Source organism: Dothidotthia symphoricarpi, assembly GCF_010015815.1.
Source record: "Dothidotthia symphoricarpi CBS 119687 unplaced genomic scaffold P153scaffold_2, whole genome shotgun sequence".
NCBI classification, from domain to species: domain Eukaryota; kingdom Fungi; phylum Ascomycota; class Dothideomycetes; order Pleosporales; family Dothidotthiaceae; genus Dothidotthia; species Dothidotthia symphoricarpi.
Genome location: NW_022985009.1, coordinates 881719 through 905873, shown reverse-complemented (window position 1 = coordinate 905873; position 24155 = coordinate 881719). Strand labels below are relative to the sequence as shown.

Sequence of the window (24155 nt, the reverse complement as noted above, 5' to 3'; positions counted from 1 at the left end):
ATATAAGTTTCTGTAAGACGAAATCCAACCTCTGTGATTGTGAACCGAGCCGGTTACAGATCATGGGCGAGTTGAAGTAGTTCAGGTCCTGACCGAGGCGAACGATTTCGGTAGAATAAAATGTTATTACTTAGTATGTGGCAAAGGAAGTCAGAAGCTGGAGTTGTAATGAACACAGGAAGCGTGTAGGATATTACATCCACTGACTGTACTCATATTACAGTGATCAAACGAACACTAAATGTACCAAATATCAGACCGATATCGCTCGGCACTCTCTACCCTCAAAATCTGTGTTCCTGATTACAACTCAATCACTCGTTGATATCGGTAATACAAAATCATTCTGTATCAACTCGCTCTGTGCGCTCGACGAGATATGTGCCCCAACAACAAGTTCCACCCCTCATCGAGGATGTCTAAATTGATTGGCGTTGAGCAATTCCGGCATGTCAGCCGTCTGCTGCATATCTGAGGTGCGATAATCCGAGCTATGTGTCCTCTTTCTGCGTCTGTAGAGAAAGAAAATTCCAGCTAGGAGGACAAGGGCACCACAAGCTGCACCTATACCTATTCCTGCCTTTGCCCCAGTGCTTAAGCCATGCGGGTCTTCGTTCGGCTGTGGGTCACTGGTCGACCGTGGCAGCCCTGATGTGGAAGCTGGCGTTGCTGTCTCCACATGCACAGTGCCTGCCGAAGTCGTGGCAGTAAAGGTCAACCCGAGGTGGGTTGCTAAAGCGGATGCGTATTCGGGCTCGAACTTGGGCAGATCTGATGCCTGCCAGTATACAACGACCGCATCAGCGCTCATTCTTCCGGTAGTCAGAATGGTAGTATTTGTAGTTAGCTCGTAGTTATAGCTAACAACGGTGTATGACGAGATGCCGGTGCTGTAGCTGTAGAAAGTAGGGATCAGGACTGTGCCGGGCCTGTATGCAGTGACGCTGGTCGAGAAGGAAGACCAGCAACTTGAGTAGTTCACATCTACCGTCATACCCCTACTTGCATAATCAGCGGAAAGTATCTTAGCATCGACCCAAACAGCGGGGAGACGCTTGGCGTGTTGAGCAATAGATATACACTGGCTTACCCGCTACAACATATTCCCTTCCATGCTCGATCGGAACCACCATTGGAAAATTGGTATTCCGTAATGTTACGTAGCCTTTGTCCACTCGGGCAGACACCTGGACTGTATGTGGGAGCAATGCCTCCCGCTTGGCAGGAAAGATACATCCGACTTGCATACCCCAGTACACTGGAGATCACCGTATCGAGAGGATTGGGTTGTATCCAGCGATCCACACATGATGATGGAGGTGTATAGACAGTCGTAAGCGGCCTAATGTTCAAAAATGTGAGGCTTGAGCCAAAGACAGTTGTAACAACAGGTGTTATTGTCTCCGCCATGGTTGACAGAGGTTGCGCAACGGAAATAGCAAAATTTGGGGGGGATCGCGTGTTAAAGCTGCATTTGTTCACACTAGAGACGCGCAGACAACTAGCCCCAAGAGAAGGTAGTGAAAGGCTGAGAGATTGTCACCCGAGCAGCAAGTAATGGGTGAGCAATGGCCACACAGACTGTCGCGCATGGTGGCTACCTCTTCAGTGCATGGTTGGAGGAACTTGGCCCCAAGCCGATAGATCTTTTCTCGATGGCATCCACCAGCACTTGAAAGCCCAATCAGCGTTCCGTGGTACAAGGCAGTGCTGCAAACTAACTTCCACACCTGATGTTGACTTTCGACCATCGTAGAACTGGGAGAGGTTATCGGCAAGGTTTTGGAGACGCCCGCTTCTTCAGAACCCTCGATTACCGACTTTTTGCAGCTCAACCCCTTGCTAACTGATCATACATTGTTGAAGAACTGACCAGGCTGAAGATAGGCTTCTTGAGTTCGATCAGGCTGAAGATAAAGTCGCGCCTGGGGGCCAATCGCGAATGCAGAGCCAAGCGTGGCGCAAGGCTGAGTTTTGTACAGTTTCCTACAGAACATAAGCCATAATCGATGTTGCATATTTTCGAAGGATCTTTCTCATACTTACCCGGCCAAGCCGCTGACAAGACATATTTTATCGGGTTTTGAACGTTCTAAAGCTCTCAAGGAGGTAGAAAATGCTTATAGTCTAACCGAGACTATAGTAGAAACTATCTTGAAGCACTACAACTCCGGATACAGTTTCTCTTTGGTCGTTAAGTATGAAAAACCGAGGATGGGGGCCTAGCCGTCGGCAACCGCGGGTTGGTGTCTGCAACACAGATGAGTGGGGTACTCGATAAAGGTAATTACAGCCGACGACCGCACTACCGTGGCACTATCTGTCTTCAATCACAAGGTGATATCTTCTGAATATCTCCATTCACACAGTATCAACAACAAGCCAAAAAATAAGTGCAAACAGGTACTAGCCCAGCACATTTTCCCAAAGTAACCTGGTTCACCCTCACTCTGTGTTGCAACGATTGCAGCCCCAACCTCTCACTTCAGTGCTCCAGCCTCGTGAATGGAATAAAGACAATGACAGACCTAAGATCGACACCTGGGTTGTCAGAATGATGGCATTAGTGCCGATCACGACCTCGTTCCAACGCCGATCAGCCAATACGAAACAACAACTGAATAGCATGACGTTCGCTAGTATGAGCGGAGTCTCTGCACTGCACATCACAATCTCCAGTATTCAAAAAGTGAAAAGGATTGAGTAATGTTTACATTGAGCAAACCTAATATATATGGTTACTGTATATATATATTTACCATGCTTGACACGAAGCCTCATGTCAAGCCGTACACCTCCACCCAGAGTAGCACAATTTGAATCTCCCCGGTGTCCCGTCGCGCCTGTAGAACTCCCAACACCAATCCCGTGATGCATCTTGAAACCTAAAACAATTTGTTCTCACCACCCACAATTCCATGAACACTTGGCAAACTCCAGGCCATAAAGTCGTAAAAATGCGGACGTTGCATGTAAACTGTTCCCAATAACTCCTACCCTCGCAGACGTTGGTGTGTGATGCGATACCCCATGGTTAGGCAGAGATGTCACAATCTCTGGTAACCATCCAAAGAAATAACGATACGAAAAGAGAGCCTGCGTAAGAACGAATTGGGTTGAGCTACACCAGTAGCCACCAAAGAAGCCTTGGAAAAATGGTGACGTAAAGAAAGTCGGAAGAAGCTCGACAATGACGTAAGCCCATGTAACGTTTGAACGTCGACTCTGGAGGAGAATTTCGACGTTGTTATACCCTTGGCTTGGGCTTCGCGTCTGTGTTGTCGATGAAATTTGCTGGGCCACTCCGGTTTAGGTATAGTTGAGACGACCATCGAGGTCGTTCAACTGTACGTATACATGAACAATGGTGTGATCAAAACGGATAGCACCAGTAACATGGTGTTAAATTGATAACGCCGACCAGGTGACCGTACGATGCCAAGAAAGGATCTGATAGTTCGTTCGTACTGTAGATAACCCTGTTGATAGAGAGTGGTTAGCCATCGCACGATTTGATGACAGGTATGAGCTTACCAGAGAAAGTGAAATGTAGTATGACCCAGGCTTCGTTAATCCATATAGAAATCGCCCTTCAGGATCCGCTCTTGCATGGCGTCAGGGACCTTGGTCTGCTTTGGCATCTCTCGGACAGGAGGTTCCATAATTGCAACGCTCTTTGCGCGCTGGTGGGTATGACCATTGGGGATTAGTATAGGTCGTGGGCCGGACACAGATCCTCGCTCAGCGCGGGAGCGGAGATTCTCCGCGAAGTTGTAGCCTTCGCCTGTTGGAGACGTCAGTGAGTAATCCTTGACAAAAAGCTCTGGATGCTCTAAGACGTTCTCTGCAATTGGGGGTGGTCGCAAATAAGATATCGAAAAGGATCGGTGAGAAGTACGACCAGAAGGTGACGCAGGAAGTGGCAGGGGAGAGGGCATGGAACGCGACAATGAAGACAGACCTCGACCTCGGCCAGTCGGGGGAGAGGAAGCTTTATGGATGGAGGGTCTACCATTTGGGTTCCCAACACTCCCATTGCTCTGCCTGACGTCCCGTAGAGCACGAGCTCCGAAGCTGAGTCGTCGAGCAAAGGGTGTCACTGGGCTGCTACCAGGAGCAGAGGCAGAAGCAGCGTAATCTTCTTCGAAAGGCGATTCGTCGACCGAGCCAGAGTTGGCACTAGAGATGCTCTCTGTGCGTGTTCGTGGCATTGGGAAGGGTGACGTCTGACCGGGTGATATTCCGAGTCCAAGGGTAGTGAGCGAAAGGCGTCGTCGCTGAGCGTTGGCAGCTGCTGTGGTGATGGGGCCCGCATAAGATTGTGCAGCTGCTGGCTGGCCTACGTAACTGCCCGAGCGACTACCAAAGAGGTCCTGGAAGGTCTGGCCAGTGACTGAAGCACGGCGACGCTCGGAAGCACCCGGCGAGGGAAAGGGTGGTGAATTGTGACCGTTTGACATGGCGGGTGATGTGAGCAAAGTGTTTCGTTCTTGAGTGGTTTCAATTGCTGTGGTTTGTGTTTGAATTCGTAGAATGAGATGGAGTGGGATGTACGTCAAGGGCAGAAAGGAGGACGTTGATAAAGCGATGTGCACGGATGTCAGGGGTCCCACTTGATGGAGTACGTCAGCGGGGTCGTATGGCGTGATAAGCGATACTGCTCTCACAGGAAAGCGCGATCGCGGGGATGTTGTGTAATCAAACGCTCGTAATCCTCTGAGAAGGTACGCCGAAACAGAAGAGAAAGGAGACGATTAACGGAGACGTGATATGAAAAGGAAACAGGAGGATGAAGCAGCACCCCACAGGGCCGATCAACGCTTTGAGACAATCTAGTACCAACCAAGCGTAGTGCGTCTTCCCCGCAATCAATCCCTGGAAGGAACAAAGCCTCCCCATGTGGATAAGAACGGATAACGTACGCAGCGTGTCCAACCAGATCAACGGCGGTCGCATGTTGACCGCTACCTGACCCACTTTCCGTGTCCACCGCGACCATTACGATCATCACCACAATTCCCATGTTAGCACAAACCTTCGACGGACCTGAGCACATGCTTGCCCCTCCTTAATCTGCACGCACATTAAGTCGTTGGATTCCAGATGCACGGAGCGATGAAAGAAGCAAGACGATGTCCTCTGACCGCTTTGCACTGTTCAACGCTGTAATTGTAATACAACCATTACGAAACCCGGCTTGCAATCGCATGTGTATGCGGCCACTATCTAAGGTCGTCCGCCGGAGCCATATCTTGGGTAGCTTCTAATGCGGGGCTGGCACCACTAGCAGCCCACCATGACACCATAGACGAAGTCGAACTGTGGGATGGAGATATGTTGTTTCCAACAAGCTTAAACAAGTGGGCTATGTATCCAAGAACCCAACTTTCCTGGTCAATCATGTAACTTGTACAGCTGGCCGTATGCACGAGCGTTAACCCCAGAGACTTCCCATGGGGCATAATCTAGAGGTTGCATACCCGACAATTCCTCCGAGAACGTCTACACAACTCAACACTGCGTCGCCCAAGATTAGCAAACACAGCCTCCAGCACATCAACGGCGTTCTCTCGCGGTCCGTCAATGTGTGTTTCACTCCGAATATAACCATTCGCTTCTATTTCTGCCATCACCCAGTGTTTCGGTGCTCCACACCCCGGGGCCTTGGCGGGCGCCTATTGCGTGGTTGTGGGGGCAGGCGCAGTTGGACGTCAGCTGAGCATTCACGATCCATGCGACCATGTTTGCGCGACTTACGAGGATAGTCGTCAAGATAACGAACACAATGCTGCATGCACGTCAGATGTTTCACGAGAATGCATTAAGATGTATGGTTGCAAGTAGGCAAGTAGTTGTTGAAAAATATATACAGAGAGTGTAAGAAGAGAAGGTATAAAAGTTATCCACAACGAGTGTAAGAAGCGAAGCGCAAAAATACTTCCCAAAGAAGTCGACAAATTTCCAAAAGAACCAAAAGAAGTTGCAAAATGCATGCTTCTACAAGGGAAGCGATAAAGTCTAAACCATGCCGTTGCATGCTGAACGAGCGTAGAGAAAGTAAAAAAAACTGTTCTTGAATGAGAGTGTCGAAGATGAGGGTGGCCCGGCTAGCCTGGTAAACAAATGTAAATGCCGTAAATGAACACAAAGAATCGAAAATAAAGGGTCCAGGAAAGGACAGGAAGAAGGGTAGAAAAACAAAGCTATTACAAGAAGGAGCGAAGAAAAATCCAAAATTCCATCAACGCCAACAGGACGCAACCCAAAAGGAGTGCAATACCCTACTTTACCCAGTTCCAGAAAAAGTCGGGTTTCAGAATCGAGTCGAAGGAATGTTATAATCGCCGTTGTTGCTGCTCTCGCCACCATGTCGTAGAGCCTACTCCTGCATGGCCCTTTTAGCCTCGCCTCCGCGGATTTCGGAAGCGGCCCTCTTGCGACTGTCATAGACGACTCTGCGGAACGTCATCGTATAGTCCGAAGGTGTCTCAGGTCGTTGGAGCTTCTGTTCGATGCTCTGAAGCGTCTCCCAGTGGTTTCTCACAAGATCCTCCTGGGGCAACGCACGGAGAGCGTCGAGAACGAACATCGGCTCGTCGTCGTCTTGCTCCCCGATCAGCGCGACAAACAGATTGTTCTCCGCAGGATTCGAGGGAGTCTCCATGCCCCAGGTGATATTCTCGTATGCATTGGCATTGCGATCGGCGACGAGATCCAGAATCCTTACCAGAGCTGCACCTGCTCGCACGGCGACGTCTTTAGTGCCCGGCTCATCCTCATCTTGTTGTTGATAGAACTCGTCAATGGCATTGACCAAAGCTCTGAGCTTTTCAGCACAACTCTGTACGTCGTACCTGAGTTTGTCTGGAGAGGCGTACATGGGACCGTGAGCGATGTACTTGTCCAGAGCTTTGAAAGTCCGAGTGATGCGCGTGCCGATCTTGTCGAAGAAAACGCGGGACTGGAAGTTTGGATCGATGATGTTGCGTGCCTCGAGAAAAAGTCCAGGATCTCGGGTGGCGTACTGAGTAAAGAGTTCCGCAAACTCCTGATACTTCTTCGCCCGTTCGGACGTCAAGGGGGACTCAGGGCATTTGAATTCTCCTGGCAGGGCATCCTGAGGTTCGAACACGGAGAGCATGTTGATGATAGCATCCTTCATCTCTTCTTCATCTTCAGGTAAGTCCTCGTCTTGGAAAACCCATCCAAGGTCTTCGGCTACATCCTCCAGACCTTTTTCGTCCACGATATCAGCTGGTTTCAGGTCCTGGAAGGTCGATCCATCCATCGACAGACGTAGAGTCTCCGGTCTGGACTTCTTCGGTGTCGTTGAGACAATCTGGTCTCCCACCCAGTAGATGTGCTTTATATGACTTAGCAAAGTTGAGATGAAAGAGTGGTGAGAGACATACCTTGCAAGCGATTCCCTTCTCGTTAGCTCCACATGTACATTTGGGCGCGCGAAGATTTCCACCCATTGCCACGGTAATATCATCATCGAGATGGAAGTACTTCGTCTCGTCCTCATCGTCCGAAACTGCGCAGTACTTCATCCTGATCTCGTTGTCTTCCAGTCCCCTCTTGACTCTTCTGCGCAGATTGGTGTCGAAGGCGGAGACATTGTACCGCAGGTTGTTTGTCGACACAACAAGAGATGGTGTTGGCGAAGCAGGCGACTCGACTGAAGGTACTGGCTGGTCTTGGTCGAGGTTTTGTAAAGGTGCTCTCCTGGCTGCCGATGCCCTTGCAGTGCCAGCTCTTGTTGTCACCATGGCCTCGGCTAGAGAGAGCTTCTCAAATTGCTCAGCTGACATGAAGAAGTAGTTGGAGTTGTGATGTTCTGTATCTGCTCATGCCCAACGTCAAGATATATACTATCTCGACTCCGCCATCTCCACGCCACAAACCTAACTGATCCGTCAACTCGGTCCTGCAAGTCGTTCATCGTTTGAACGGCGCTTAAGGAACTGCCTTCCACGCCGTAGGTAGAGCGTTCAGGTGTATGGAACGGGTGTGGCTGTTCGGAAAACAGTTGAAGGCACGGGAAATATTTGGAGACGCCGCAGTCGCGCATGATGGTCAAAGAGGACGAAAGTATCCACATAGGGCCAATGACTACGACGCCACACGCCTCTGTTCCTGAGTTGAAAGCCTTGTGCCTGTACTCCTTACCTTCAAAAAACCACCTTGCCTGCTTCAGGCGCAGAGCTATACTGGCATTCCTCCGGTTCACACGATCGCATCAGTTGGTGCACCAATGATAGCACGTTAATAGGCGCGGTTTCCAAGCACGACTAAATTAGTGACGATTGAGGTTTTCGGCATTATCCACTTGAGGCATATTAATGCGCATTCATCGTCGAATAGGAAGAGTTTATTGCCGCTAATGACCTCCTTTCGGTAGCCATTGCGGAACAGCCTTGCAATTCATGCAATGCGAGGCGTTCACGTCACGATAGCCGCAACAAAACTCGTGATCGATATGCACTGCGCGCAAAACCAGAAGCGCACACGCTACAGCCCAAAGTTTTGGCGAAAAAGCCTCGGATTGATACCGTGACCGGTAGATTCGATGGAGGTGGATAAGCTTGCAAGTGGTGCTTCGACCAAGAGGCTCGGCTCTACACGTCTGAGTCGTTGGGTGATGGACCGGGAGTGTATAAACCCTGCAACCACCACTCATTCCACTATTTTCAAAAGTACAAGGCTGACCGACTGAAAGATCAAGAATCCATCCAAATCTTTGCCCGCAACGGGGATACAATCCGTTGACAGCCTCGCCTCCACCGTGAAAGCCTTGGGTCGAGGCTTTAGACCTAGCGAGTCGACTACAGTTCCAGTCGGACAAAACATAGTAATGAATACTGAGGTGTCAATACTCGCTTGGAACCGATTACTAAGTGGTTGAGGTTGACGGTGATTATTCTTGCGTTCTGTTCAAGACGTATGCCCAAAGCTGGTACTGTTCGAATGATAGAATATGGGGCAAGAATTGCAACCTCAACTGAACGTCTGCCATCAATCTCGAGTAAAACTGCAGAGGCGTAGTGCGTTGGATCGTTACATTATTGACACGGCAGCCACTTGCGATGTGGACTGTGCATTAACAGCAATGCAGACTCACTCAGAAGAGATAGTACAGATGTGACATCAACCACTAAGAAACACAATGTAACCGCCGTACGAACAAATATTGAGTACGATTGGAAAGCGAGCTGCATGCCATATCAGGTATGGGTTGCTGCGAGCTTGCGGCGTAGCAACTTAGGTCCACAATAACTTTCGCGGCACAGCCGCAAATTATGTGACTTATAATGTTGAAGCGGCTAGCCTGCGCCAGGTAATGGCAGGCAACATGTCTTGGTACCTAGCTAATGTGCCGCTGCGTCATCGTGATCCTCATCCTAGGTATTGATAGGGAGAGTACTTTAAGTACATCCATGCTGGATACGCTTGGGCAAATTGGTGCGGGAGGCGTAGTCCAAGCCTGCGCGGCGTAAGTCAATGCGAGTTGACACTAAGGGCAGACTCACACTGGGCATCTCACCTGCTGCTTCCGCCATCAGTTCGGGAAGTACTAGCGTGCATATAATTCCCCTGAGATTTCTGATGGGAGTATTGCTCCTTTGTTCTACCTGTCTTGACGATATGTTTCATTGAGATCCCTCCCCAAGGAAGTCCCGATAGGTCTTGGTCAGGATCGATGTCATCGGGATCTGGCGTTGCATAAGAGCTGCCTGCCCGTTGCTGATTCTCCACTTCACGCTCTGTCTCTTGCTTTTGGTCTTTGAGTTTATCTCCTATCCACATGTCAGTTGTCAATCACTCATGACATTGTGGGAGGCTCTCGGTACGTACGAAACCTGCGCTGTGAAAGTCTGTTCTGGATTTTCCTTCTTTCGTTGGCATCTCGCACATGCGACCACTCATCTGATCTCATTCTTGGCGCCTCTCTACTCTCGACTGAGAGTCCACTCCGTGTCGACTGCGTTTGCTGCTCATCCGAATGTGAGTTCTGAGCCATCCTCAATCCATTCCGTGGAAGCCTGAAATGCGCCGATAAACTGAGCAGTGAGTGCTCTCAAGAGATTGTGTTCGGCCAGCAAAGAAACCCTCCGAGAACACCAAGAAGCTGTGGTAGGATCTCCAATCCGAAGTCCAGGGTTGCTGGTCGTCTTTGGCATCCGATGTCTCAACAATGAACCCGACTTCTAGTTAGATCTGGGGTGATGGGCTGTATGTACTTTATATATTGACGCCTAGTTGTGCAGAGCTCAATATCTATTAGCGAAAGGATACTCCTTGAGTCCGAGCAAAGTCGAAAGACACTCGATACAATCCAGTCGAAGGAAAACAACGAGACTTGACCGGATTCCGCACCCAGATATCCATACTATGATGGGATGGACCCACAGCTAGCCTTCAGCCGCACGAAGTGACGAAAGTGAGATGGCATCGGAGACAACGAGATTGTAGTCGGCTTGGCATATATGCAAGATCCAAAACTCCCGTAGAGAAAGTCTTGATAGGCCGTCATTCTAGTAGCACGACTCAGCTGACTAGAATGTGGATGGATAGAGACTGATTGTTGCCCATGAGTTTTGGTAGCCTTCCCCTGGTCTTTGCGTAACAGAAAGTGTATGCCTAAATGGAGAAGCTCAGGGATTGAAGTCCGTTAGTTCGGCTCTTCCGTGAGGTTAATAATACACCATGTTATGACGTCCTTCCGTGGTATCGATAACTGTTGGTCAGACGATTGCAGTGAAGACGAAAACGCCATAGTCTAGAAAAGGGGCCATGGGTAGTGGATAACGCCCGACGTGGAATTGATTCAATTGGTGAACCATCAGCTAGGGCAGAACCATGCAGCTTCCGGTAAGTGAGATACGATTCGATTCGAAGGTACCTGCATGGTCTCCTACTGTCAAACTGGCACAGTCCAATAGAATGGCTTTTGATCGTGCCTCATCACTCTGATAAGGCAGCAATGCTGATGGCATTTACCGCTCTTGATCAAGCACTTGGTAACTGCTTTTCCTTAGCTTCAATCACAGAGTGGCAGTGCTTCAGCCACAACTCTTGATCCTTTGTGGTTCAGTTTGACATCATCGCGTAGCTTCTGGCTACGAGCTAGGCAGCCAACAAACGACGCAGCCCTTGCTAGCATCGCATATAGTGAACCGGTGTTGTAAGACAGCCTCAGCTCTGTGGTAGGCTTCCACGTAAAGCAGGCCAGGCTCCAAGCGTCTGAGGACGATAGACGTGCGTGGCGCATATCGTATGCGGGTAGACGCCAGCAAAATATGACGTTACGAAGAGCTCAGTCGGTGAGGAAACCATGTCCGTTCAGCGTGGTGGAAGGAAGAAGCGTGAAGGTAAGTAGTTTGGGCGTTGGAAGTTGCGGTGACACTAAGCCACGGCAGCTTTCCCATTGGCCAGGGACGGTCTGACAGCTGCGCCACCCAATTCCTGAGGTACAAACAGACCGCTCAGTATCGATTTTGACTTGATGATGATTGTCGTCATCTCGACACTCTGCATGCAACTAGAGAGGCAGCTAGAGATGATATCCCGGCAACAACGCACGGCAGCTTTCTCATTCACAGGATATATCGAGCCTTGGAGACGCCGACACGGTGAGCCCCATGCGACAGGCAACAACAACCGCCTTGTGCCCGGCAACTTTCTCAAGAAACTTTCGTAACCTATGATGTCTACGCCTCGATCAAAGAGTCTGGATTCGATGGCTGTTGTGGCTTGAACGTGGCTGTGGACATAGGCTGAAAGTAATGTAACCCTGAAAAACGTTGGGTACCGTTTGCCTCAACGGGCGAGCTTCGACGACATCGCCACGACAACAGTCACATCACAAAAATATGTTTGTCTGTGATATAGTCCTACGCATTTAAAGGATGGCAATACGTAGGGTGGAGTAGACACGGTCCTGCTAAAAACCTATTTCGATCTCCCACTAGAAGGAATGTTGCACCAAGGCCATGTAGAACTGAACCAAGGAGCAGGCAATCGTGGGGAAGCTGCAGTACAGCGCAAGGCGAGCATGATCCAGAACAACTATCATTGATTGTTCGGTATCGAAGAGCATGCTCGAGATGCGGTGTGCTGGAAACGATGTTGGTCGTTGTTGGCAAACAAAAGTCTGTCGGAGAAAATTGACATAGGCACTGTTCGGTCCGATGATTGTTCCGATGACTTGGCGCTTGGCGTCTCGCGAGCAAAACTTCGCTGGCCGGTCAAGGTTCTGTTTTCTCCACACACAATCATACAAATGAACGATCAATCAACGGCCATACTGAATTTCCACCTTATGGTTGTCATATTTGCGTTCTAGACTGAATCGGCACTTTTAGGTTCTTTGCTTCGATTTCTCCATGAGGCTTGGAACCACCTGCGTGACCAGACATTCCTTCTTGCAGTCCTCGATGTATGCTTGAGCTCTTCCTCATGCCTCGAGGCTATTTGACAGGCTCTCTCAATGGACTGGGTCCATGTCTTTGAGATTCGTTCCTCGCAACATTGCAAGTCTGAGGGCCTCCCACAAAGCGAGCAGCTTGCGGGGTTTGGCGATACACAAGTTGCATCGAGTCCAATGTCAATGTGGCCTTGAATGAAGCTCGATCGCGTACCTTGAGCGAGCATGGCAAGCTCCGACAGTGATGCCGGGGTGTCGTTAGTTTGTGGGGCCTAGGGAAGTGCCATGTGCGATGGCGGCCGGGATGCATTACTCGTCATGGCGTCCAGCCAAGGAGGCTTCGAGGTCTCCTTTCTCTTTGTATGATCCTCGAAATGTCTTCGTTTGGACAATAATCTGTGCTATATTTCGCAACCAGCCAGTCTTCGCCGTCCTTCCGCCCAGTCGATCCCTGCGCGTCGCCCCGTGCACGTTCTTCCGCTCCCTGACCTCTCTCGTCGTGCGACACGCTCCTCTTCCCCCAAGACGATGGCTTCCGCATTGAACAAACGGCAGCAAGCGCGCAACGAGCGTGCGCTGCAAGAGCTGATCAAGACTGTCCCCGGAAATGGCACATGTGCAGACTGCGGCGCGAGGAATCCCGGTAAGTACGGTGCGCGCAAGCTGCTTCCTGCTTACTGACGGTTTAATACAGGATGGGCAAGTTGGAGTGTACGTCTCTCCACTCGAATCGCTCTTAGGAAACGTCTGGGATGCTGACCACAAACAGTTGGGCATATTCTTGTGCATGCGATGCGCAGCCTTACACCGCAAGCTCGGAACACACATCTCCAAGGTCAAATCGCTGAGCATGGACAAGTGGGACAACGCGCAAGTCGATGTAAGGAGAAGAACTACTTCCGACAAACAAGCCCAAGTACTGACATATTCTCAGAACATGAAGCGCATTGGCAATATCGAGTCGAACAGAATATACACTCCACGAAACAACAAAGCCCAGACGCCCATCGATGTCGACGAGGTGGATAGTGCCATGGAAAGATACATACGGCAGAAGTACGAGCAGCGAGCATACATGAACGACCCCCGATTAGGCACGCAGCAGAATACGGGCAGCACGAGTTCCGACGATAGGCCACCACCACTCCCCCCAAAGCCCTCTGGCAGATTTGGGTTTGGACTACGGAAATCTTCAAATACTCCACGAGACCTTACGCCTCCGGTGTCACCCGGTATTGGGGGATTCGGGCAAGAAACTTCACCACCGCGAGTAAACAAGCCGTCTCGAGTCTTTGGGTCAAACATACATACGTCAGGCGATGGGTTGGACTCGAAGCTCGCGACATTGCGAGACATGGGCTTCCCCGATGACAAACGGAACTCTACCGTGTTGAAAGGGCTGAACGGCAACTTGGACAGGACCGTAGAAGCGCTGATCAGGCTGGGTGAGCAAAACACTGGGAAGTCAAGAGGGAGCACCCCTACTCCATCCACGAAATCCGGTACGAATGGCCTTAGTTTCGACAACGCGCAAACAACAACTGCTCCGACTACGTCTATGAATCCGTTTGACGCTTTAGATGCTGCTGCGCCTCCACTTCAGCAGCAGCCGTCGCATCAATTTTCGCAAAGTCAGGCCCAGCAACAAATGTATGGGAACTCTTCTGCTCAGCCAACGCCTTCGAATTCGTACAATCCATTCTTGTCACAAGCTCAGCAAGGGCAATACCAGCAACAAAGCTTTGCTCAGCAGTCGCAACCACAACAACAACAACAACAACAACAACAACAGCAATACAACTACAACTACCAGCAACAGCCTCAGGTCCAGCAACACCAAGGCATAGACCAGGTATTCCAAAATCTACAACTGTCTCACGAGCAACCGCAACAGCTACAGCAAACTCAACAACCGTTGTTTCCAAACAGAACCGGAGGACATGGCCAGCCCCAAGCTCCGCAGTACTCACAAACGAACCCCTTTCAGCAATCCTTTACACCGCCACCTATGCCGCAAATTCCAGAACAATACAGTTCTTTCTTCCCATCCCAACCGCAGTACCAACCAATGTCTTCTCCAACCAGCCCGGGTAATCCCTTTTTGAAGTCATCTCGGAGCCAGACCTTCACGCCCATGAGTTTGAATTCAAATCCGTTTGGACAGCCGCCAGCGCAACAACAGGTTCCTCAACAGTATCAACAACAACAGTATGTCGCTCAACAACAAGCTACCCAACAACAGCAACATCAGCAGCAGCAAGCGTCAAACCCTTTCATGATGCAACAACAAACACAAACGCCCACCGCCCAGGCGCCCAATCCATGGCAAAATCAACAACAGACTTATCAACAACCAAATTACCAACCATCTGGACCTCAGCAAACTGCCAACCCCTTTGACAAGTCTTCCATTCTTGCGCTTTACAACTATCCGCAACTTGCTCCTCAACCTCCCGAGCGATCGCAGACGCTACCCTCGCCCGCGCCAGTTTCAGCGCCAGTAAGTGCTATAGGGTCTGGTCACATGAACCCTTTTGCAGCAAGCCAGGGAATTCCTCAGCATGGTAAACCGCTTTCTGCGGCGCAAACACAAGGGGTCAGACATGTGAGTAATGAGAGTGTGGACTTCTCGGGGTTGATGGGAGGAAGGCATTCACCCGACGCCTTTTCGGGGTTGAGTGCGAGTTTTCGGCGGTAATGCGTTGGGGTGGGCATGTACATAGGAATAAAGGGTTGGTTGAAATATCAGGACCTTGTTCGAGGACATTTGGGATGCGAAATGTATATGGTTGGGATTTCAATGGTATCGTACTGGGGTGGGGGTTAGAGACAACTTCATAGGCACGCTTCGTAATCATTTTAGCTAATTCAAACAATCAAAAATTTAAGTTCACGTTGCATTTGTCTGTGTCAAACAGATCAAAGTTGAAGACATAGTTTCAACCAGAGTAAATGACAATACAAATATTCTATATCTTAGAAGACACAGTGGTCAAGCTACTGTAATTACAAGACCCTGACGAGCGATGACGTAGCGTTTGCAAGTCTCACCTTGCCCATCGAACCGCATCTACCTTGGCCGTACCACGCGCTTCACTCCCCAACTGTCTACGTCCTCCTGATCTGATATCACTGAAACCCCTCCTTGGTCTCTGTCTTTTATCCTCAACTATAATATCCGAGTTTCATCATCATGGGTATGACATGAGTACCTCTTCGACTAGGCTACAACTAACATCGAATAGCGCCTCCAGTGGACTACTGTAGGCTTTTTGTTTGACACTATACATGCTGCCCTTCTGATCGCCTGTGTAGACAAGGTCCTTGAAGTCGACTCCAAAGCAACACAACAGCAGATCCGGGATGCCTACAAGAAGTAACGCCCCCTTCATCTATTCCTCACAATTGTTCTGACAACCTTCAAGAGCGGCCCTGAAGCACCACCCTGACCGGGTACCATCCGATTCCCCCGAACGCGCAGCCCGCACAAAGAGGTTCCAGTCCATCAATGACGCCTATTACACGTTATCCGACCCCACGCGACGACGTGATTACGATTCAGCACGTTCTTACAACCCCTTCACTGGGTCCACCGCAACACCTGAGTCTGAGTACGCTGATGATACGGCCAACCAAAACACGGGTGGTGGCTTTGGAGGCGGCTTCCCCTGGTCCGCGTTCGGCTTCGGCAGCGCACCTGCAGGCAACACCGAGGACTCGCATAACAAGTTCTCCGAGGAGCAGTTTGGTGGTATCTTCGAGGAAATGTTGCGGGAAGAAGGCATGGCGGAAGGTCAAAACGCGGCGCCGACGGGCAAGTTCTGGAGCATCGTTGGCGGGTTGAGTGGCGCCGCAATGGGGTTCATCGTTGCAAATTTCCCAGGCATGATGGCTGGTGCTGTGGCGGGCAATAGATTGGGCAACGTGAGGGATGCGAAGGGCAAGAGTGTCTACAGTGTATTCCAGGAGCTGCCGCAGGCGGATAAGGCAAGGATGCTCACTGACCTTGCGGCGAAGGCGTTTTCATCCGCTTTGGGGTGAGGAGGTGTAAGTTAGTGGATGAAGGGCTGGGGGCGAGCAGGGTGGTGAACTGTATGAATGATGATATCCTTATTTTCTCAGAATGCGGCATGTACAAGCATGCTTGGTTTATTAGATAGAACTACGGACGTTTGAACGCTGGAAGTGGCTTGTTCGTTATTGTACAATTGAGCCAGATCGACCTGAGTCTGCGTGAGTGTATGTTTGATCTCAACTACAACCCCCATCTCACACACGCAAATTCAATATACTAAGCCAAATAACGTTGTGCTATAGCTGATATGCAACTACGAAAGTGTTGAAATATTGAACACTGCATGATAGGCTCAGGTACCCGTTTCCCATATTGTCCAGACCTCACCGCATCTTCGCCCCACTCATCGTCGTACAACTGTCAACTCCTCAATCAAACCATACACGTTCCTGAATACTCAGCGCAACCAATCATGGTCCCTTCACAGCTCGTTCACGCAAGACATCGCACAGCATATGCCGGGTGTCGCGGCAAGTCCAACGTCACCACGACGCAGGGATCCCGGCCAACCACCAAAAAGCGGTCTGTTAGCTCCACGATCGCCTTTGACACGACTCCACAAGTTCACGCAACCCGGCGACGGATCCTTTGTGACTTCGAGAGTTTCCCATCCCCCAACCGTGCGATTCCCACCTGACCAGCGCCCGGACACTACTACTACGCTCTGCCACTGGACAGGGACTACTGCTGTGTGACGCTCAACGAGGTGATAATCGGCGAATAACAAGAAGGCGAGTGGCAAGGGCAAAACAAAAGAAGGCTGTTGAGGCCCAATTTGACCCACAAGATCTGTGGCTGGGCTGTTCGAAAGGATTGGGTTGTATTGTGTTGCGCTGGCATAGCAAGACTCACTGCAACACGTAACTTTCGCGACGGATTATTATTGACGAAACCTATTTCGTTGGTGAGGAGGAAGTCGAGTCGTCCCGCCACGTTTTCCAACACTATTGTTAGCATATCTTGAAGCCGTTGGCGACGAAAGAGTCATTGAGACACGTTTACTAAGAAGAGTCACCGGTGACACGTTTGCATCGACTGGGCTGCTTAAAGATTGGGTGATTGCGCGCGAGTCGGTCAAGCACACACGCAACGGTATCTCGACGTCGATCCTCAAAAGCCTTCCTCGAACGATCCAATTAAATTCAAATCGACCCCATCCTACTCGCCTCGGCCCGACACGACACGTCGTTCACACTTCCAAACCACATCCCACGACTCACCAACACCAACACCTCCACCACAACACACACACCCACATCCACAACTACAACCGCAATCATGGGCTGGAACCCCTTCTCCCTCTCCCCCTCGCACACGCCCTCCCACTCGCGCTCCTCCTCCCGCCGCCGCTCCACCTCACGCGCGCGCTCCACAGCAGGCAGTGCCTACTCGACGTCTTCACGCCACTACTCGTCGACATCGCGCTACAAGCGATCCCCACGGCACTCGTACCTGCAGCACCTGTACGCGAAGCTGCGGCACTTCCTGCGCGAGATAATGGCGTACGCGCGCCGCCACCCATACAAAGTCTTCTTCGCCGTCATCATGCCGCTCGTCAGCGGAGGTCTGCTTGTGCGCCTCGCCCGCCAGTTCGGCGTCACGCTGCCCGACATGGCTGGCCCGCGCGGCGGGTTTAACGGCGCGGGTTATACAGGAGAACGGGGACGGGCTCTCACGGGGGCGGCTAGCAGTGGAGGGTACTATGGCAGCCAGGGCTACGGACCCGAGCGGGCGGGCGCGTATAGCGGCGGTGGATACGGCGGCGGAGGATGGGATATGCAGAGCGTGGCTGGTGGGATTGGCACCGCGACGGCGACGATTGGTAGTCTGGCTAGCTTGGCTAAGATGGTATCGCAGTTTGTGTAAAGAGTTTGTTGGGTGGCGATAATTGGATGGACGGACGGGACGCACTTGTATGGTACGACATGATATGGTATGAAGTTACGATCTCAGGTTCCTTTTCCTTTCCCTTCTTATCTCTCTTTTTATACCGGTTTTGTCTGTCTATGGGCACTACATATATAGATAGACGTTTTTACGGCCGCTTGCTTGTTTCGGGGAACGGGTTGTTTGAATGCCCGCGCGATTATATACCAGATAAATTCAATATTCTTTTCTTTACTTTACTTATCAGTGTGGCGAAAGTGATAGAGGAAGATGGGATAGTGTATGTGTGTGTGAGTGTGTGTGTGAAGAACCTGGATTGTCGAGTGAAGTGTGAGATACAATGATATGCCGAACAGGGAGAAGACGGATGGACATGGATAATTTGAGACGAGAAAAGTCCAGCAGGAAACAATGGATTACCGACAAAGATATTAAATTCGCCCACGACATAGCCTACGGGTTCACACCAGCAACGAAACAAGCCCAACCCCTCCAAGTGATATCAAACAACATGAGCCCAAGAAAGTAAAGCAGACCATCAACCCTTCTTCCCGCTTTTCCGTTTCCTCTCGCCGTGCCTCCCACTCGACCCTTCCTTCGTACCAAGTCTAGCAGACGCCGCTTGCGCGCTACCATCACCCAGTACCCCTCCACTCGCATAATCCACATCAGCAACCGCAGCCCCCGAACTAGACGCCCTGGTCGTATACACCGGATCAGCGTAGCCAGTCTGTACAGCCGGTACAGATACCGCGTACGGAGGCATTGCCGGTACTGATGCTGACACCGGCGCGGGAACACGACGCGGCATAGCCGTGTAGCTGCCGACGTCCGACCCCGAGGCGATACTCCTTGTATACGGAAGCGGCGGAGAGGAGGTATTTGAAGCAGGCAGGTCGAAAGTGTGGTATTGGTATTGTTCGACTGGGAAGGGGACAAGTTTGACTGAATGCTGGGAGGACGGACGGGGAGGGATTTCGTGGTCGAGTGCGTGCGGGCGGGATGGTGGCATTGTGCGTTCTTGTCGGGGAGGTGGGGGCTGGTGCTGATGTGGGGCTACTGGGAACGCTCCTGGGAACGCTCCTGGGATGTCGTTTGGTGGGGCGATGCTCGGAGGAGCGTTGCGGGGGGCCTGGTAGCTGGTGGGTGGAGCGGGGCGAGGCGATCGCTTCGGAGGTTCGGGGTCACGAGCTCGTCTGCTTGGGTACGCGTTGATGGGTGCGTACATTGGCTGCCCGTCGGGGCCTGGGACGAGAAAGCCAGGTGGTGGAGGCGGGGAAGGAGGTGTAAACCGTGCAGGCAGTGGCGCGGGACTTGTGGCGCTTGACAAAGTTGGAGTTGTGCGTTTTCGACTGCTGTGTTTCTCTTTCTCTCGCTCTTTCCCTTTGTCTTTCTGTGACCTAGATCCAGACATTGATGGACGATGATGGCTCTTTTTGGGTCGCGAATTGCTAGAGGCGAAATTGTCTGGTTTGCTGGTGATTGTGTCGGCGCTCGCAATGCTTGCAGTGTCGTTCAAAACTGGAGAACTGATTGGCCTAGGCTCTGGTCGTGGGCGCACTGCAGGCGCCTTTGCACCATACAGTTTCGATTGATATGCTTCAAGTTCTGCAGGACTCAACTGAACATCTGAATCGCCTGCCGCTCTGGATACTCGAATCTTGTCTAGTACGCGCCGGAATAGGAGTTCTTCGTAATCGGCCGTAGAAATGTGTTCACCAGTGTGTTCGTAGTAGTCTTCATCTTCTTGATCACGGTCTGTTTCATACGCGTGTCCGTCCAAAGCTGATGTTTTCCTCTCCCATGCAGCCAAATCCATATCATTAAAGTATAACTCATCGGGGTTCAAACTTCTGCCAACAGGACCCTGCTCATAGTCGTGGTATAAAATATTGCCATTTTTCTCGTCGTCGCTGCTGAGTTCCTGAAATCTATACACATCGTCCACCCTCTCCACAAATTTCCCCACACCTGTCGTTCCCTGTGGTCTTCCCCATGAGGGCGAAGCGTAAGGAGTTCGCGGCCGACCACCTAGACCGCCTCCTCGGCAAAAGCTGTCTCGATTGGCTTGTCCAGGAAGGACGCGTGGCCCAGGATGGTGACACCCGAAGCGCCAATGAGCCAGAGGACGGTGCTGAAGGGAGATGCCCACAGGCCGAGAGGAATGGCAATGACGAAAAGCGCAGTGTAGAGCTGGGAGGTGGTCGCGCGCTGGCTACCGAGCTCAAGATCGTTGCCCTGGAGCTTCCCGATACCGAACATGCCACCAATGACGAAGACAATGACGAAGAGGAGCAGCAGGTTCGTCAGCAGGCTATAGACGCTGAGCATGGCGAAGACAGCGGCGTAGTTGCTCGAGAAGTAGCCAAGGTTGAAATTGACCCTGCTCTGGACCTCGCTGAAGTTGGCGGGCTTGGAGACGCGCTTGACGTCGAAGAACTCGGAGATGGGTCGCAGGTTGGCGAAGCGCGAGGAGACCGAGGTGGAGCGCAGGCCATCGAAACGGCCTGAGAGGTTCATCCTGGACGTCAGGGCGTCGATGGGGATGCTAAAGCGCGACATGATGGGGGAAATGTGGGAGTTTGCTGCTGAGCTTTGGGACGATGTCAGCTGGTGTAGGAGGAGGGCAGGTGGGGAAAAGATGGTCTCAAGGGATCACAGAATGTTGGGACTTTAAGGGGAAGTGGCCATCTTACCGGGAGCGCTATAGTCGCAAAAGAATGACGAAGCGAATGCGGCTGAGCAGCGGTGGGCAGGAGCAGGTCAGGAGCAGGAGGCGAGGAATACGTGTCGTTGCCTGGTGTGTACTTTTGGCGGCCCCTTCGTAAATCAAGGGACCAGGGAGCAGAACGGATGCACAGGCCGCGCAGAGGTCCGGTCTAGAGCTCCCACATGTTGATCACTCGAAAGGCCACGGTGGATTTCCTGGAGCTGGGAAAGAGTCGAGGAACAACGACAGACTGCGCAACCAAGGCAGTCACGGTGGTGTATCGCTCACCAATCCGTCCTCTCCTCTCCTCCTCCATCAGCCGCGCCTGATTGGACCACTGCTGTGCACCTCTCCCACCACCCGCAGAACAACCTCCCGCTGGGGAACGCGACACAGCTATGAAGTCCCACGCGTTGCTCGCCCTGGTGCTGTGCCTGTTCGCCGCCTTTGCTGCCGCCTGGACCAAGGAGGGTACGTAATCCCTCTCCACACCCAATTGCTTGCATTGCGTTGGTAACACGTGGTTTCTGTTGCTATGCACAAACACCCCCAACATGACATAGCAAGTAGCTGACATGCCACTACGCAGACCACGAGATCTTCCGCCTGCGCGACGAGGTAGCCACGGCCGAAGGAGCAAATGTCACCTTCTACGACATGCTGGGCGTCAAGCCGTCGGCCTCGCAAGACGAGCTGACCAAAGCGTACCGCACAAAGTCGCGCGAGTTCCACCCCGACAAGGCCCGCAAGGTCTTCCTCAAGAACTATGCCAAGACCAGCAAGAAGGGCAGCACGCAACCCTCGAAGAAGGAGACTGATGCCCACATGAAGAAAGTCACTGCCAGCTACCAGCGTCTCTCCGTCGTCGCAAACATCCTCAAGGGCGCAGAGCGCGAGCGCTACGACCATTTCCTGAGGAACGGCTTCCCGGCATGGAGGGGCTCAGGATACTACTACGCCCGCTTCCGCCCTGGACTCGGCTCTGTCGTGCTCGGCCTGCTCGTCGGCCTTGGTGGAGGAATGCACTACTTCGCTCTGCTGATGGGCTGGAAGCGCCGCCGCGAGTTCGTCGAGCGATACATCCGCCACGCTCGCAAGACGGCATGGGGCGACGAGACGGCCATTGAGGGTCTCCGCTGGCAGGGGTTCTACGAGGCTCCTGCACCGGCTCCTCAGGAAGAAGAATCCACCCCGGAAGAGCCCGTCCCCAAGAACCGCCGCGAGAAACGCGCCATGGACAAGATGGACAAGAAGGACAAGACCAAGAAGGCGGCCGCAAAGGTCGCGCGTGCCAATGGCATCAGCGCGCCCGTCGAGGCAGAACTCACGTCCGGCCCCCAGGGCGCGAAGAAGCGCATCGTGGCCCAGAACGGCAAGACGCTGATCGTAGACTCGGTTGGTAACGTGTTCCTTGAGGAAGAAACCGCGGAGGGCCAGAAGGGCGAGTTTCTGCTCGACGTAAGTTCACTCCTCTCTAATTCAACAACAATCACCAGCTAACAAACAAACCCTTACAGCCCGACGAGGAGCCCAAGCCCACCATCTTCGACACGCTTCTTTTCAAGATCCCCAAGTTCGCCTACAATCAGTCCGTCGGCCGCGTCCTCGGCAACAAAGATCTCGTCGAAGAGCCGCTCCTCGAGTCGTCCGACCTGCCCGAGGATGAAGCTGCTATCCAGTCTGCTACGAGCCAGAACCTCAACGGCGAGGCGAGGAAGCGCAAGGCTCTGCCCAAGAGCGTGAGGTAGTTTGTCTTGAGACTTTGGCATGTACGAGATGGGATGAAGTGGTGCAATCGATGACCATGGTGGAAGGCGTTGTACGTAAAGGTACATTAGGTGTATGATAGATTCATTCAAAAAGTCAAGTTTCAATAGCGTTAAGCTGTGTTTGTATCTGCAGCGTGGTGTTTTCTCTAAGGGTTTGCGTGTGAATTGCAGAGGAGGCGTGTTGCGCTGGACACACTTGTGCTGTCGTCTTGTCTTGTAGAAACTCTGTGAGAAGAAGGTCGAACATCAACACGTGTGAACAACACTGCGTTGCATGATCTTAGTCCAGATTGTTCCCATAAACGCATAACTGGTAGATAACTACCGAATTGCAAACCAACATCAGGAAATCTAGAAGAAACTCCACCCCTAGATGTAGTCTTTTTAACAGCCCACTCCATTCCAAAAACAAAGGACGCCCGCGCTATGCATGAACCAAGACCACACACGATTAATGACTATCCGGCGCATCGGGCAGCCTCTCAATAACATACTTGCCCTTAGCCACACTAACAATCGGCACACCAGGAATCTTGCGAATCCTCCTCTTCAAGTCCCTATCATTCGTAGCCACCAGATAAATTCTATGCTTCATAACGCGGTCCACAATGCAGTCATCCGCATACGTGCCCTTGTGGTCGCACTTGAGGCGCTCCCAGCGCTCGTCGCGCGCAATGCGCAAGGCGATGCGGTACTTGGGGCCGAGTTTCTCCAGCTCGGCCATGACGCAGGTAGTGATTATGGGCGTGGCTTTTGCGTACAGCAGGTCCATGAGGGCTTTGTCGAGCTCGAGTTTGCCATGGACCGTGTGCGAGAGGAAATTGGTGTCGACGAGGACGGAGTAGGGGGGCCCGAGGGCGGTGTTGGCTTGGAAGAAGAGGGCTGAGGAGACTTGGGGGCTGTGAGGGGGGGTGTTAGATGGTGGTTGTGGTGTTGCAGGTGGGGACTGTGGGGTGGGAGGTACATTTCTCGCTTTGCCTGGGATTCCTGCTCCTTCTTCTTTGCTTCTATTTCACCCGCCATTTGGTTCTTCTTGCTAGGGCGAGGGGTTAGCTGGGGCTTCGTGGAGTGGTGGGGCGCGTCGTCGCATACAGTCTGGCATCGCGTTGGCCTGGATGTGTGTCAGCACTGCGTGTGTAGATTGTTGATGGAAGACTCACCGATAACCCGCTTCACCTGCGCAAACTTGCGCGTCTTCTTCTGGACACCCATGGCTGTGGTTGCGTGGTCGTGTATAGATAGATGCACAGCTACGAAGAGACCGTGACTACTTTTCAGTGGGTC

The 24155-nt window shown here is 51.8% G+C and overlaps 11 protein-coding genes across 11 annotated transcripts; 4 read left to right on the top strand and 7 right to left on the bottom strand.

Annotated features, from left to right (window-relative positions):
- Window positions 1-406: 406 nt before the first annotated feature.
- P153DRAFT_353197 (uncharacterized protein) lies at window positions 407-1410 on the bottom strand (the record flags this gene model as incomplete). Its single annotated transcript, XM_033666423.1, has 2 exons — window positions 407-968; window positions 1091-1410. 2 exons carry the CDS (start codon window positions 1408-1410, stop codon window positions 407-409), a joined length of 882 nt encoding a protein of 293 aa, XP_033528368.1.
- Window positions 1411-3423: 2013 nt separating this feature from the next.
- On the bottom strand, window positions 3424-4561 carry P153DRAFT_102429 (uncharacterized protein). The gene is made up of 3 exons (XM_033661867.1): window positions 3962-4561; window positions 3535-3784; window positions 3424-3479 (listed from the first exon to the last, which is right to left on the bottom strand). The coding sequence occupies exons 1-2, from the start codon at window positions 4458-4460 to the stop codon at window positions 3570-3572; spliced, it is 714 nt and encodes a 237-aa protein (XP_033528367.1). The 5' UTR covers window positions 4461-4561; the 3' UTR covers window positions 3424-3479; window positions 3535-3569.
- A 1511-nt stretch (window positions 4562-6072) lies between these two features.
- P153DRAFT_102338 (uncharacterized protein) lies at window positions 6073-7943 on the bottom strand. Its single transcript, XM_033661866.1, has 2 exons — window positions 7413-7943; window positions 6073-7363 (listed from the first exon to the last, which is right to left on the bottom strand). The coding sequence occupies exons 1-2, from the start codon at window positions 7812-7814 to the stop codon at window positions 6380-6382; spliced, it is 1386 nt and encodes a 461-aa protein (XP_033528366.1). The 5' UTR covers window positions 7815-7943; the 3' UTR covers window positions 6073-6379.
- Window positions 7944-9399: 1456 nt separating this feature from the next.
- P153DRAFT_353194 (uncharacterized protein) lies at window positions 9400-10024 on the bottom strand (the record flags this gene model as incomplete). The annotated part of the gene is made up of 3 exons (XM_033666422.1): window positions 9400-9487; window positions 9548-9800; window positions 9859-10024. 3 exons carry the CDS (start codon window positions 10022-10024, stop codon window positions 9400-9402), a joined length of 507 nt encoding a protein of 168 aa, XP_033528365.1.
- Window positions 10025-12958: 2934 nt separating this feature from the next.
- P153DRAFT_353193 (ArfGap-domain-containing protein) lies at window positions 12959-15039 on the top strand (the record flags this gene model as incomplete). The annotated part of the gene is made up of 5 exons (XM_033666421.1): window positions 12959-13073; window positions 13125-13141; window positions 13200-13310; window positions 13365-14930; window positions 14971-15039. The coding sequence occupies 5 exons, from the start codon at window positions 12959-12961 to the stop codon at window positions 15037-15039; spliced, it is 1878 nt and encodes a 625-aa protein (XP_033528364.1).
- A 506-nt stretch (window positions 15040-15545) lies between these two features.
- On the top strand, window positions 15546-16714 carry P153DRAFT_363003 (DnaJ-domain-containing protein). Its single transcript, XM_033667273.1, has 4 exons — window positions 15546-15627; window positions 15676-15693; window positions 15746-15806; window positions 15856-16714. Exons 1-4 carry the CDS (start codon window positions 15624-15626, stop codon window positions 16469-16471), a joined length of 699 nt encoding a protein of 232 aa, XP_033528363.1. The 5' UTR covers window positions 15546-15623; the 3' UTR covers window positions 16472-16714.
- Window positions 16715-17622: 908 nt separating this feature from the next.
- P153DRAFT_102315 (uncharacterized protein) lies at window positions 17623-18715 on the top strand. The gene has a single exon (XM_033661865.1). It carries the CDS (start codon window positions 17784-17786, stop codon window positions 18369-18371), a length of 588 nt encoding a protein of 195 aa, XP_033528362.1. The 5' UTR covers window positions 17623-17783; the 3' UTR covers window positions 18372-18715.
- A 215-nt stretch (window positions 18716-18930) lies between these two features.
- On the bottom strand, window positions 18931-20211 carry P153DRAFT_281400 (uncharacterized protein; the record flags this gene model as incomplete). Its single annotated transcript, XM_033663139.1, has 1 exon — window positions 18931-20211. One exon carries the CDS (start codon window positions 20209-20211, stop codon window positions 18931-18933), a length of 1281 nt encoding a protein of 426 aa, XP_033528361.1.
- A 212-nt stretch (window positions 20212-20423) lies between these two features.
- Window positions 20424-20954, bottom strand: P153DRAFT_280408 (prenylated rab acceptor PRA1; the record flags this gene model as incomplete). Its single annotated transcript, XM_033663073.1, has 1 exon — window positions 20424-20954. One exon carries the CDS (start codon window positions 20952-20954, stop codon window positions 20424-20426), a length of 531 nt encoding a protein of 176 aa, XP_033528360.1.
- A 382-nt stretch (window positions 20955-21336) lies between these two features.
- P153DRAFT_330668 (DNAJ domain-containing protein) lies at window positions 21337-23203 on the top strand. The gene is made up of 3 exons (XM_033665436.1): window positions 21337-21573; window positions 21692-22560; window positions 22620-23203. Exons 1-3 carry the CDS (start codon window positions 21501-21503, stop codon window positions 22848-22850), a joined length of 1173 nt encoding a protein of 390 aa, XP_033528359.1. The 5' UTR covers window positions 21337-21500; the 3' UTR covers window positions 22851-23203.
- Window positions 22964-24083, bottom strand: P153DRAFT_306715 (Fcf1-domain-containing protein; the record flags this gene model as incomplete). Its single annotated transcript, XM_033664639.1, has 4 exons — window positions 22964-23770; window positions 23836-23907; window positions 23964-23982; window positions 24032-24083. 4 exons carry the CDS (start codon window positions 24081-24083, stop codon window positions 23323-23325), a joined length of 591 nt encoding a protein of 196 aa, XP_033528358.1. The 3' UTR covers window positions 22964-23322.
- Between the last annotated feature and the right edge of the window lie 72 nt (window positions 24084-24155).